At 39.8% G+C, this 14,844-nt stretch overlaps 1 protein-coding gene across 1 annotated transcript in view; it reads left to right on the forward strand.

Annotated features, from left to right (window-relative positions):
* MYO10 (myosin X) overlaps window positions 1-14,844 on the forward strand; it is a 163,704-nt gene that overhangs the window by 101,813 nt on the left and 47,047 nt on the right. The window contains exons 16-19 of the mRNA XM_038173950.2: window positions 76-144; window positions 331-413; window positions 1,757-1,865; window positions 5,028-5,108. Coding sequence (XP_038029878.2) covers window positions 76-144; window positions 331-413; window positions 1,757-1,865; window positions 5,028-5,108 — 342 coding nt within the window. The remainder of the gene's footprint in view (window positions 1-75; window positions 145-330; window positions 414-1,756; window positions 1,866-5,027; window positions 5,109-14,844) is intronic.

The following is a 14,844-nucleotide window of genomic DNA, read 5'->3' on the forward strand; positions in this document are numbered from 1 at the left end:
GATAATGTGACCCTTTGTATTATTCTACTCCCTGGCCCCTCAGATATTTTTCTCTTTTCTTTTTCCTTCAATTAGAACAATCCTTTTTACGTAAAACCACGAGTTGCTGCTCACAATTTTGGAGTGAAACACTATGCTGGGGAGGTAATTTTCTGTTCTTTTCTTTGCTGAAATTATTCCAAACAGAATTTTCATTAGCTTAATTTTACCCTGAGGCTGCTCAAAATTAACTAAAGCACTCTGGTCCCTCAGCGCTTTTTACAGTACCACCATTGTGAGAGGTGCTCAACTGCTGGGCTTGGTGTTTGAATCAGCTCTGTTTCCTGCTAGGTCCAGTATGATGTCCGGGGGATCTTGGAGAAGAACAGAGATACTTTCAGAGATGATCTCCTGAACTTGCTACGTGAAAGCAGGTACATTTCCAAGATTTTTGTTTAGGACATCATGGTAAGAGGTGTCATATTTCCTAATTCTGCCGAGGTTCGAGTATGTTAAATGTTAATAGCATCAGACCTTGACAGAGTTGAAATGAGCAAAGAAATATCAGAGGTGCCTTTAAGCAGATTCTCACTAAGGCAGGTTTTCCCGTCAAATTGCCATTCACTCCAGGAGACAGTAGCTCACTACCTTGTGAGTAAGGAAACTGAAGGCTGATGATGGTTTCCCACTATTATGGGGTGCCACACAGGCAGCATACATGCATGGTGTTTCATTTCACATACAGCTCTATCTGCTTGTATTTCTGGCATTTCCTAATTTTGTTGAAAGCTTAGTGTTCAGGACCTACCACAGTGCAAATTATTAGTAAAGGCTTAAAGGGAAGAGTTTCTATAAAGAGTCTGCTCTTGAATGTCATTTGTACTTACATGCCTCCTGTCATCCTGTTGTGTAAGGTCTCACAATTCTTACAGTACCTTGTAAGCTGGAGCAGGCCCACATATGCCTTTCTGTAAGCATATGACTGAGACTCAGGGTGCATGGGGGTTCACAGAGAGGAGGGAACTGAGCCCAGGTTGTCTGTGTTCTTGGCTGCTGCCCTAGCCCATCCAGTCATCCTGCTTTGCTATGGGAGTTGTTTGCTTGTAAATCCCTTAACCTGTTCTGTGCAGGTGAAACTATTAATGAGTATTTCTCTCTGTATGTTGCTTGTTCTATTTTCATGATGTATCTGACATGGCATCTGTTAAGTGATGTATGTAGGTTTAAGTAGTAAGTTAAAGCTGCAGGACCTAGTTTTAGAGTAACTCCATTTAACTCCTGGAGTAATTCCATTTAAGTTGAAAGATCAGTATTTATGTAGAAGTGATAGGAGAAGGATACTAGTGATAGTGTGAAAAACAGCCTATACAGCTAGCATCTGAAAATGAGGCTCACGTGGGTAGCTGTTTTGTGTTGTGGTACAAAACAAAATGGAAATTTCGTTTATTCAGGTACAGTTCCCATTACAGTCAGCTGGAGTTTTGGTTGAGTGAGTGGAGTAAAACGGAGTAAAGATTCTTCACACTGCATTTCCCTGATGGCGTGTTAGCAAGGGAGAGGAAAAAACCTCTTTGTTACATTTTGGTTATTTTTGGTTTTGCTCCCCTGAGTAAATTCTGCAAAGTCAAAGTCTGTAGTTAAAGTTATGGAGAAAATTAAAGTTATGGAGAAAATTTGCATGGAGGATTTCTGAGGGACAGAGTTTACTCTGCATTCTGTGGCGGTACACTGTGTGCTCTGTATACTTTAAAGATTTTATTTCTCCTTTCTGTTTCAGTCTTGATTTCATCTATGATCTATTTGAACATGTTTCAAGTCGCAACAATCAAGACACTCTTAAATGTGGAAGCAAGCACCGAAAACCCACTGTCAGTCTACAGTTCAAGGTTAGTTATTTTGTCGTCTCTGCTCTGTAGCTAATCAGTGACAGATAAACCCTGTTCACTAAAGAAAATCGTGGACCAAAACAGGTGAAAATTAAGCATCAAAATAATACTGTCTCGTCTATGAAACTGCACTTACTAATCAACTGAGTGGGCATACTAGTTAGTTTCAAGCAGAAGCCAAAGTTCACATCACACCATCCACACAAAACTCCTGTTGCTTTCCATTTGCTTACTTGTCCTTATTTTAAAGCTCTGCCATGAAGTTGGTCTCTGGTTTTGTTTCTTCTTTCCAATTCAAAGCCAACCACACAAATGCACAAAGCCTTACAGCAGTGCCTGTATACTATGAAAAATAAGTACTGAGTAAATATCTCACTAAGATGTTGCATTGCTTTGTAACTTAGCTTGGAAAGCATTTACATTAAACAGCATTTTATGAGGCTTTATAGCCCTGCCATCAAAAATGGCACCAAATTGAAATCTAGCATAAAGTCTAAAGTCTATCTGCAAATTATTTAAAAGAGAAAGTTTGGCACAAAACCCTTTCTAAATTGCAGGAGTACAAGTCTGGATTAGTTGTCTTTCATTTTGCTTAAATTAATATACATTTGCACTCTTCATTTACTTTTTTTTTTTTTTTTTAAAGGGAGCAGGCTTAACCCCCTTGAGGGCAGATTTTATCCTAACAGACTATTGCTGACTGTTGGACAAAACAGGAAGGAATGTATGCTGGGGCGCACACAGTGCATTTTATTGAAAAACACAAATGTTATATTCTGTGGACAGCCTGCTCTGTGCTATCGTTGCTTGCCTCACACAATACCCACTTGTGATGGGGTGAAATTATTTGCTAGCTCTTGGGGATAAGGCAAGGTACTGTTTCCACATAGTTCTATCTGTGTAAAGTAGGTCTTAAGATGTTAACATACAGAAACTAAGTATATTTTTCATCTACTTTGCAAGATAGAACATAATGTAGAGTTCCTTCTCTTCTTCATCAGGGCCCACAGACAGCATAAAACATGATAAAATATGAAATCAGAACACGGTTGCCTCTTAGCTAAAGCTGCACTAACTGACCATTAACTAGTCAGAGTGCTTTACAAGAGGTTGACTTTCAAGTCACGCTATCCCCAATGAATTTGTTAGGGTATTTTTCCATGTTTTAAAGCTGTCCAAAGTTCTTAGGATAGGCTAGTTAACTCTTTTTTTTCATTTGATTCAGAGTGCTGACTGTTGTGGGCCAGGGAGTGTATGTCAAATAGCTGAAGTTGGATATTATCTGCGTCAGTTTATTGCTTAAAGCAAGGATAACTTCATTTTGGCTCATCATCTGACATTGACTTAAAGGTGTGCAGAGCTTTATAAAATCTGGATGCCTGTACCAAAGATGAGTGTGAAAACAGATCAAATCATCATTGTTTAAACTGACCAACTTTCCAGTCTGTGCTGGTGTTGTAGTTGGTGTTGCTAGAAGTCTGAGAATTGGCTTAGAGGTTCATAGATAGGTAATGTTCACGCAGGTTTATGCAAATGAAGCCATTACTTCAAAAGTGTAAATATTTGTCTTTACACAAAAATATTTGTCTTTGTATCTTCTCACTGCTTAATATTTGCTGCCTCTGACTCCTAGTCCAGAGGCCAGCAAAAGCAAATAACCCACAGAACTATCATTTATGTTCCCAGTCACTTCACCATTTGCTCCCTTTGCTCAGTAGCAACTCTTGTGCATATCCACAACTCTGCCTGTTGCCTTTATCGCTTCCTGTTTAATCACCAAGAAAACCCTTCGTCTGCAGATTAAAGCAAGAATTTGTTGCAACAGACTGCCCTTGGCAGTTTCACTCAGAAACATATGTTAGGGCACACAGTGTTGCTCCTTTAAAAAGTGAATTTTCTCTCTACTTGGCAGCTTGCTCTGTATTCTCTTTGCTGCCTGGCACACAGTGCCACCTTTGAGGAGTGAAACGTTACCATTGCTAGTTTTCAGTGCTGTTCAGAGTGTGGGCTATGCTCCTGCTCAGTCATTTGTATATCTGCAAGTAAATATAAGGTTTCAGTTTAAAATGGAATTATCATACTTAATGATACAGAATGGGGCAAGTTGGAATAATGGCTCGGGAGGGAAAGGGGTGGATATATAATTAAAATAATAATCATAAAAAGACTGAGTTTTTTTTTGTGATTTTTATCTCCAGTTTGAGGTTTAGATAACTGATAGTATAATGTGAATTGGGTCATACAGAGTTACAAATCTCAGAGGGAGGAAAAAAAAAAACAACACATTTTTACATTTTTTCTGTATTTTTTACTGAAACTTATAGCGTATCTTTTTATTGTTAAGTACAATAAATAACTGATAGCAGTTAGCTATCAAATGAAATAACTGTGCAGCTGTCCGCTTAAGTGTTGTCTTTCAGTAAGATATATCTTCTTTACCACTATATAGTTTACTCAATTTTTGTCAGATAGGGGGATTTGTTTGAAAATCTATTCCTGACAAAACAGTAGGTACTATATTCTAAAGTACTTTTTTTTTTTTTTTTTTCAGAAATGTTTTACATTTTTTCTGCCTTCATGTTGATTTATATTTACTACTACAGTGTTCTTTTATAGCAAGAAAGGGAGAAACCATGTAGGAAAGGGGAACTCTGAACAAAATGCTGCTGATTGCAGGGAAATTGGAAAATGAATGGATATTGGGTGGTTGAAATAAAAAGAGGAAATCTAGTTTTTGCAGTTATTTTAGTTTCACCTTAGACCTCCACCTTGCTTTGTGGCTTGATTGAGTATAACAGTTTGCAAAATGTGGATCCTAAGTCTTAAAACACTCATTCAAAGATACTTGAAACAGAAATTTTCTAATTTGTTGTTTCCATATGAACGGTTTCCCTCATTATCAACCTGTACATCTTGTTCACTGTAGAAGAACAATGAAAGTTTTGATCAGAGGGGCTAGTGGAAGAAACAAGCATGCATATGTTTATTCTGTATGCTCACAGTGTTGTAAGTTTACATAATGTTGTATTTTCTGGTGTGAACCGCTAGGTGTTGCAGTAGATACTGTCTGCAGTACTAAGCTGTAAGAGCTTTTTCTGGGGTATTTTGCTTGTACAAAAAGTCCACTTGTGAAGTGCTGTCTTCTTTCCACCTGTATTTTAGGAATCACTTCATTCTTTAATGGCAACACTGAGTTCTTCAAATCCTTTTTTCATTCGGTGCATCAAACCCAATGTGCAGAAGGTAAGATTTAAAATTGCTTCTGTCTTTTCTGTGTATCCCAGGCTTAATCTTTCACTGCTTGGTTGGTTATTTACAGATGTGTGATGTAGACAGTAGCGCTCTTCACCAGCTTTGTAAAAGAATCTGCAAAGTAAAGGTACTGGGAAAGGTTTTTGATTGTTTTTTTTTTTTTTTTCAGGCAGACTTGGTCTCTGGGCACCTTTTTAATAGCCAGTGTTCAAAACTTTCTGTGTGGGCTCTAAGGATGGTTATAAAGGGAAGAGTTGCCAATTTTATAACCTGTGAGAGCCTTTTTAGGAAAAAGATGTCAAAACTACAAAGCTAGTTTTAAATCAGTAGAGGAAGTGAATGGTGGTGCATGTAACAAATACTTTTCTTCCAATTTATGTGCAATACTAGGCATAATCATGCTGGCTGTTCTGTTACAAAATAGGTTTTTAAAACAGACTTGGAAACTAAGGCTTACTGTATCAATTCGTCTTTGAGTTGCAGATAATGAAAGAAGATATCAAGACTTAATTAGATATGTTTGAGGGCTCTGTAGAAGATGAAGGTAACAGTATAGTAATTGCTGAAGTTAATATTGTTAGCTGGTCCTGATATTGTGGGATTTTGTGTGTCATTTTCTGGCTTTATAGACCATTGTTTGGTATGGTCTGTATATGTAAAAATGCGACAAGTAGAGGTACTAGGAAAAATGCTTTATGGTTTTCACAATGCAAATAGCTGACTTTGCTATAAATCTGGTTTTAGATACTACATTTATATGAGTTATGTAGTTAATCAGGACAATGAAACATCAAACCAGGCAGATTTCCAGATTTCCCAGCTTTTTTGGATTGTCTGTATGGTATGTCTCTGACCTTACATGCTTTCAGCTGCTAACTGTTTTTAACTACGCTTTCGCACTGTTGCTCGTAGTATGTGAAATAACATGCAGATTGTGGGCACCTTAGCAAGAGGAACTAGCCAGTAAGCAAATGGGACCTGTTTTCTGTGTTCTGAAGTCTTTCATGCTCTGAGTATGCTTTGATTTGCAGCCACAAGGCAGCCAAAACCCCATGGATGACAGAGTCTTTGCTGGCAGCTGGGTTCGATGAGCACGTGTGTGTAGCAACGTTCCTGATCACTGAGGGAGTGCAGTTTTGAAAAGCCTGTTTTCCCTGCTCCCATTTATTTCTGGAAGCCCCACAGCCCTCATAAAGCCCACCTGCTGCCACTAGAATATAAGACGAATTTCCGTAACTCTAGTGTTTTTTCTTGTTTGTCCATTTGCATCCAAGTAAAGCTCATCTCTATAGTGCCAAAGTCACAAGGATTTGCCATGGTTGATGCAAGGACTGGGTGCTTGTTGTGTTTCCATTGCAAGAAAACCACTGAGTTCCCACTCCAATAGTCCTTGTTGTTCTCACAGTCTTTTCCCACTGGAATGCTCCATCCCTGGTGAATTTGGCATATGCTACTGTATCTGCACATACATTTTACTAAAATTAAAGTTCTCACAGAATTAGCATCTATGAAAGCAGAAGCTTTAGAGAATCTTGAGACAGCTTCAGTCTCAGGAAACCACATCTAATTGTAGGTTTCTGTGCAGAAAAAGAGATTTGGAAATTCCTGTAGACAGTCCCTTTCAAAGTGTGCACAAAAATATCAATGAAAACTCACACAAAAGTGTTTGTCCTTGTTTTCCATTTGCTTTAATTTCATTGCAAGTTACCTGGTGAAGCTGTTGAATCAAATTAAAGAAATCCTATTTGAAGAACTAGATTGATGTTGTAGTAGGGAAAGGATCATGCATTTTACTTGGAGCTGGCGCAGTAGAAGACCTGATGGGAAACAAGGAGGAAAATAGTACATAATACTTGTGAATGACATTTTGCACTCAGGAAGGTATTCTCAGAATGCATTTCTGGAATTCAATATTTTAAGTTTTGTCTGCTGGGCACTGCTGTCTGTTTCTTCCATCTCACAGACATGGTGATTTTTAGTGCCAGTCTTGTGTAGTTTTTGGTATTCCTCCTGCTGCAACACCTCTGCAGAGGCAGGCCTGTGGATGACATCTAGCTCTTCTGTAGCTTGGCTGGATTCTGAAGATGTGCATCATGTTAGAGTTGTCTTTCATAGTTCGTCCTGCCGTATGACATGTTGCTTTTTTTCAGCAAGACAAAGGAACACAGGGTGGGTTGGTTTGCATAGCTGTGAACTGGCACAGCTCAGAGGGACGTTAGCAACACATGAACTGTCAGGGATTACCACATATGTGCCTCACTGTGCAGGGCTGGATAGAAACATAAATGCCAGAAACATTCAGATGAGATGCTAAAATGGAGAAATTAGGATGCTTTCAGTATGTTTTCTGTCTGTAGGTTTTACTCTGTGGTGGCAGTGACATGGAATGCTAAAATGCCACCCTTCAAAAGGTATTTAATTTAAATGGTGCTTGAGAATTAACAAATGATTTGAAAGAAAGAGACATTTTAATTGCTTTTTTGAAATATGCAGCAGTAAAGGAGAGCTGGACCAGAAGGGCTCTGAAAGGAAAGAGCAGAAGTTGTGTTGTCAAGAGCAAAGCCTCTCAAACTAGTCGTTACTCTCGTGACTGGGTACGAATAGGTAATACATCTATCAGCGAGCATCCTCTGAAATTCTGGAGAGGAGGAGGTGGTGCCTGAGAGCTATTTTACCATAGAAGCATGTTTGAATTCTGTAGGTGAATGAGGTTGAGCAGATGGAAGACATTCAAAGCTTTGAAAAGCAGAACATGCAGCAGACAGGACTTCCTCCGCTCTTCTAGTCATTAAAGTTTATTCATGTTGGATAAGAGAGATGATAATTTACAGTAATTATTTGATATTTAATTGATCAAAAGTTTAATTTCCAAATATGTTACAGTGGCAAGCAAAAACAATTCAGCACATGCAATAAAATACTAAACATTTACATATCAAAGCGGGATCTACACTCATTAGAGCAATTTCCTAAAGGGAGCACATAGAGTACATGACCTTTTGTCACAAGACATTTCAGCAAGCAGGCCTCAGACAGAAGAACAGAGGACCCATTAATCTTTGGGAGACCCCTAAACAATCAGTCTATCTGTCTTCACAGTTTCCAGTCTCTTCTGACTAGCCATAACGTGGAAACTTTTCCACTTGGAATGCTTAATGAGTGTTTTCTGCTAATGAAGGGTCTTTCTCCTTCATTCCCTTCAACTTCAATGCAGCATTCAGAGCTACATATCATTTCATCCTTCTGAAATTTCACACAAGTTTCTCTCTTTTTTTTTTTTTTCCCTCATGTTTCTTTTCCTGCCTCCTTTTCTATCTGATAATGATTCATACTGGCAACCTTGCCTTTTCTGTTCTTCATCCATCCTTTCTGTGCATATTATTTGTTTGTTTTTTAGAAGTCTTTTAAAAACAAACTACATCTACTTCTACAGCAACTTAGCTGCATGTTTCTTCAAGGTTTGCTTTTACTAATAAAAAGTTGTTAAGCCTTTGTGCTTAACAACAGGAGTCAGTTTGGGTAAATCTAAGTTCTGAACGGTCTATGCGATCTCTTCCAGGGACAGAAATTCTCCCATTGGCCAGAAGGAGCCAGCCTCAGACAGTTGGCTCAAGTGACTTCTCGAGTTCCCCTCCATTCAGAACTTTTCTTCAGAGTCTTAATGTTGGTATAATCCCTGTGGGTGGCCCCTACCTCTAGTGTTGGTGTTCTTCTCTGAAACGGCCTCATCTGTGCTGATCTATTTTAAAACTTTGGTTAGTACAGCTTGCTCCTGTAATTCCCTGCTCTTGAGACAGGTTCAGCCACTGCTGTTTTCTCATGCACATAAGTGAGCAGGCTCAGGGCTTAATCCAGTTTGATCCTGATGGGCAAAATCCTGGTTTCACTAGAGTTGGCATCAAATTCTTGATGCAGACCAGATGTGGTTTTGTTTTTTGTTTTTTCTTTGAGGAACAGAAGTGCTGAGCCTCTGTTGACTTTGCTTTCTGTTCATTTATTGTTGGTCTTATTCCTGTGTTGCAGTGATAGTCTAGCTACTGGCAAGATGAAAGCCTTCTCTGAAGCGTTTGATCTCTGAAAGGGCATTTTTTTTCTCTGCAGTTATTTTATATATATTTAATCTTTAAATTTAACTAGATGAGGTAAAGAAATGAGACAAAATTAAACCTGTATTGTAAACCTCTACTGCAAAGCTAGGGGTTACAGGGAGAAACAGGAAAACCATTAATAGCTTTGCAATTCAAAGAAAGGCTGGTACAAAAAGGTCTGTAATAGATTCTGTGAGGGTTACTGCTACTTAGGAGTCCTGTCATCATGTGCATATTCATTCTGGGAAAATTAGTATCAAGGCAGTAAGATTGCTAACAGCGTTTCTGGGGACAGAGCCACTTAAAGGGATCAAGGTAACACTATTGGCACCTGCAGTGTGCTTTGAGGCATGGGTCATTAATAGCCATGAGACACTGTGGAATAGCAAGTAGCATGTCCCCTAATACCAAATAAGATGCAAACCTATTTCACTTGGCGTCTGAATGAAAATTGTACTCTTAAAATAGCTCTGAATCATTACAGACATAAGTATGGCATGATAGCAACCTAAACACCAATTAGAAGTACAGCTCAGGAACGTGGTACAAAGGAACAATGGAAGAACAGCTTGGTCCCATCTGCGACGATGATTGTACGCAGGGTGTAGAGCAGGTACAAGTTCAGCAGTATGTGTACTGGTGGTCAGGCTGGAATTACAGTATTGTCGTATTGAACCTTGACTCCATGAATTACTGAGTTTACCTTGTAGAGAGTTTTTTTTTTTGCAGAAATATGCATGAAACAGAGCAACTGTAATGCCAATGCAGCAAGAAACAGCCCTGACATAAAACCTGAATGATGCGGGATGGGAGGCTCTGAACTTCAAGGCTAAACCTTCAGCACAGGATTGTTAGCCATCAGGATAAAATACTTATTTTTAGAAATCTTTATTTAAAAAAAATCCTTAATACAGTGGTCTGGCTTCAAATTTTTATGCACATCCTACTGCAGTTGTATCTCAAGCATATACTTTATACACCAGCCTCAGTCTGTCAGCAGACTGGCATGTAGATGTCTTTGTGTTTTTTGTTGTTTGGTTGTGTTTTTTTTTTTTTTTTTTTTTTTTTTGGGGGGGGGGGTGGTTTGTTTTGTTTTGTTTTTCTTTTTTTTTAAATATATTTATTTATTTTTATTTTTATTTTTAAAACATTTAAAACATTAGGTTCCAAATGGAGGCATCTTTATGGTTTACTGACCCAGTTGTAGAGCCTTGGGGTAGCCCTTCTGCAGTGAAGCTGCTATGGTTGCTGGTGCTGGGAGCTGGCACATTATGAGGTAAATTTGGATGTCCATAAGGAGGGAACAGAAAGCCTGATCATTGTCCGTACAACTTCCCTGTTGTAATACTTTGAAAGTAAAGGCCCAGCTACAACTGCAGGGGGTGTGTGGTACTGTCTGTAGAAAGTTATGGTCTGGCAGTATTCATTTATAGGTGTGTAATTGCTCGTGTATTAGAGATCCTTCCTGCCTATTTTAAAAATTTGTCTTTAATCTCAGTTGTTCTCAATAAATATTTGTCTTAAGAAGGCTCTCTGGCTGCCAATTACTGCTGTCATTGCTGCTGGAGGAAGCAGAGCCGCAGGCTCTGAGCATGGATCAGACTTGCTGAGGCAGTCCGGGTATGGCTCAGAGCACTGCTCTTCGGGCTCATGCTCCTGGAGAGACCAGCCATTTCCCCAAAGCAGAGCATGTTTCCCTGCTCTCACATCTCTTGCCACAAGTACACAGGGCCAACTATGAACTATTTGTCCTTATTGCTTTAACTAGCTCTCATAAGGCTTTATTCTTCATCAGGATGGCACAGTCATAAGGTGTGGCACCGTGCCCAGCTGACACGGCTTAATTCAGCTACCTGGATCTTGTCGCCTTGGGTTTTGCAGAATTACATAGCTTCAAATCAAGACTTGTGGATTATGTCCCAGCTGCATCATTTTCTGGCACATCACTTAAGTAATTAATTAGGTCAGGCACTAGAAGACTCCTCAGGTAAAAGTGATGAAGGGAGTGGGTGTAAGGAAAGCAATCCTTGCTTGCGCAGTGCCAGCAGTAACGTTACGTGTGGATCTGAACCCATGGAACAAGACGGTTCCTGCAGCGAGTCTTGCGCTGCACAGGCACTGCCCAGCTTCTGTGCTGTCTTCACGCAGCGTGCCAGTAATGCTGCCCGGGGTGCCCCTTTATCCCTGTCTCAGAGCACAGCTGCTTGCTGGGCTGAAGCAGGTCGTTCCTCTCTCCAGGCAGTTGCCCAGACAGGCATGTCCTTCTTCTTCATCAAGGTTTGTTGCTAACTAAGCAGGGCTGACAAGGCATCCCTTTGCTTAAGTGTATTAAGAGTTTTTTCCAGTGACCACGTGTAAGGACTGTAAAAAGGGAGGTGTTTAAAGCTCGAGAGCTGGGATGGGTGCTACCGGGGAGGGAGCAGGTGCTGTGTTGCAAAGATGGCATCAAATCCCAGGCAGTGCAGGCAAACAGACTTTTTTGAGTATTTTGTGAAAGTGCCCAGTTGCCAGGCTCTCCAGAAAGAGCATTTGGTGGGAGTCTGTCCACAGGTCATTGTCAGATCTCTGATGGTAAATGTGGTGGTGTCCTTGCAGGAGCAGGCTGGGAGGCTGCGTGGAGAGCAGACGCTGCTTTGGGAGGAGGTGGCCCAAGCAGCAAGCTCCAGACCAATTCTGTGCGGGAAAAAGAAAACCCTCGGGTTGGAGTGTTTTTCAAGTGCAATGCTTGCTGTGTAGTTATTCTTTCTGAGCTGATACTTGTAGTAATTAAAAGTGAGAAGAACTTGGACTGCTGCAGCAGTTGTTCTGCCAGCAGCAGAGGGTCTTACCGGTCTTACTCTGCATTTTGCACTACCTGCTGGCTTCTTTGCGTGTTTTCTGAATTCCTTTGTATGTGGTTAGGTGGCATGGACAGGCATTTGCAGAACTGCAACTGCTGATCGCAAATCTGAAGTAGTTTCTTTTTATATATACCAAGCAAAGAACTTGGCTTTTCTTCCTTCTGGTGCATTGGCACCAAGTATTTGAATTGCAAGCATTGTCATGCAAATGCATGCGTGGAAAAAGTGTGTACTTCATCAAGCTTTTGGAGTTTTCCTTTTCTAACTGCAACAACAACAACAAAAAAGTCCTCCCGCATCTCTAGGTGGCAATTTAAATTCAAATCCTGTTTGCTGTGTTCTCATGGTAACTACTACAAGGGAATATGCAGAGTCCATGATAAATAGCCATCGTTAAAACTCCAAAAGCGTAGCTGGGGCAGAGAGTATTGTTCTTTAGCAAAAACTTCAGCATTCGTAACTCCCTTGCTGAACTGTGTCTCAGGGCATTTTGTGCGTTTTATCTCTTAAGATTTAGGAATTTGTTGGCTGTGAAATATATTTACATTCTTGATGCTTATAAAGTGAGATTAGCCCTGCTGTCCTGTTAGTCAGGAATATCTACAGCAATTGCTGTAGAGCCAGCCCTCGCTAGGCTTGACTTCCTTTGAGTGCAGCAGGAATGAATTAAGCAAGTACAGCCAAAGATATCACATGAAAGACTTGAAATACCAGTGAGCTGAAGAAAGCCCTGGTCTGTGTGTGTGCATAGCTGCAACTGCTAAAGATTCAGTTTTCCACAATGGGTGAACGCTGAAGGGTGAAAAAGCCTTAAAAGGTAAGGGTCTAATTCATGCAGTTGTTTTTTGTGTGTGTGTGTTTTTTTTTTTCTTTTTCTTCTAATAATTTTAATCTTGCATGCTTGGAGCTGCAGTGGACTTGTAGAAAGAGAAAAGAAAATGCCTGGAGTTTGTCAGAGCAAGCTGTATTGGAAATGTTTCTGGTCTTGAATTTTCTTTTAAAGAGGTTAAATGTGTGCAGAATCAGGTTTATGAACAAATGACTAAATTACGGGTCTAATCATATTTTTGAACACCAGGAGAACTTTCCTTCCAAGCGGTCTGCTTTACTAAATCATGCTCTGTTTGAAAGTTAAAGGAGTGATTGTTCGCAGAGCAGGAAAAAAGTCAGCAGAGCTGGAGCTGTGTGTGCAGAGGGGGGAAGATCTGAGCTGTGGCGATGGTCTGCTTTGTGGAGAAAGATCTTTTCTGTTGTTTAGCAATTCGTGGCATAGATTCAGGAGAACCAGCTATGTAAAGTTTAGGAATGTAATATCCCTGCACTTTATTACAGCATAAGGCACGGCTGTAGTTTGGCTTTGATTACATTGCAGAAAAGTGTCAGTGGGGATGAATGCATTCGGGGGTGGGAGAGTCCAGTGAGATATCTGCAGTACCCAGAGGTTTAAACTGCTCTTTTAGTTCTGGTGAAACTTGATGGGATGCATTTGAGAAAATAATTCTTTCACTGCAGAAACACAGGAAACTGAATGTGCCTGTATATATATTAATAACATAAAGGATATTATGACAGCATTGTATTTTGTCTTGCTCTGTGTCATTTGCCCCCTTCTGCCCCCCATGAAACAAACCCCACAGCCCAGCAAGTAGAACAGCTCTGTTCTGGGATCTTCATTTTGTTCTTGCTTTCCCACTTAAAGAGCTTGCCTCTGCGAACATTAGAATTCAGCCACAGGGTAGAAAATTAGTCTAAAATTGCTTGAGAGAACCTGTTGTGAAGGGAATGGGTTTGATCCTGTGTCATTGAAGTCTATGGGAGTTTTATTCTGGTCTCAAGACGAGCAACCCTAGATTTGCCTTGCAAATCTAGATGGAGGTGATATGATCTGATAAAGTGCGTATGGGACTGGGAAAGGGGATTCTCATAACTCCTGATTGTTCTTCTCGCACTGATGTTAAGATACGTCCTTTTAAACCCCAAGTGGTAACAGTGGCGGTAGGTCAAAAAGTAGGTGGTATTTTTGTTGTGTGGAACATGAATTAAAGGTATTCGGTATTTCTTTTGCTGAAACTGCTTAGCTTCAAAAAGGGGAGCATTCATTTTGTTTCTCATTTGTTATTTGCTTATTCAAAAAAAAAAAAAAAAGTACTTATGAGCTGTGTACCTTGCAATATAAATAGAAGCATAATAACATTGATTTTTTTCAATACAGCTAGATTGCTGATAGGAATTATCTGGAAGTTGTAGTACTGTCCCAGCTATTCACAAATCTTTGTCAGCGGCACCCTCAGAATATAAAAGTTATGTTAAGAGCGAATGGTAATGTTGAAGAGTAGACTTGGGTCAGTTCTTAAACTTTGTTTTCATATTTAACTGTACCTGTGAATGTGTGTGTGGCTTTTGTTAGTTTAATCAGAGTGTACTGCAAATAAGCAAAGACTTCATGGGAGAAAAACTCACTGTGATAAATTCATAAGGACTAAGTACAACTGCAGTTACCTTGTAACATACTTCAGACATGAAACATTGGCTGAAATGTCATCAATGCATCTTAATTTTGTTGAAAACACTCAAATTGTTTTCTAGTGTTTTTAGGAAGTTGATACATCTAAGAAGCAAGGCATGTCCATTCTTAACACTGTTGTTATGTCAATGTTAGAGAAATGAGATTGCATTTTTAGTTGTATGAAGTAGAATTTAGTTGTAAAATCCATGTTGCAGGACAACAGCTGAGTCCTACCTGCATGATGGCAATTAGCCTGATCTACAGGAAGAGTTTGAGGTTGCTGTTGTTGGTCT

This window comes from Anas platyrhynchos, chromosome 2 (assembly GCF_047663525.1).
Source record: "Anas platyrhynchos isolate ZD024472 breed Pekin duck chromosome 2, IASCAAS_PekinDuck_T2T, whole genome shotgun sequence".
Taxonomy (NCBI): domain Eukaryota; kingdom Metazoa; phylum Chordata; class Aves; order Anseriformes; family Anatidae; genus Anas; species Anas platyrhynchos.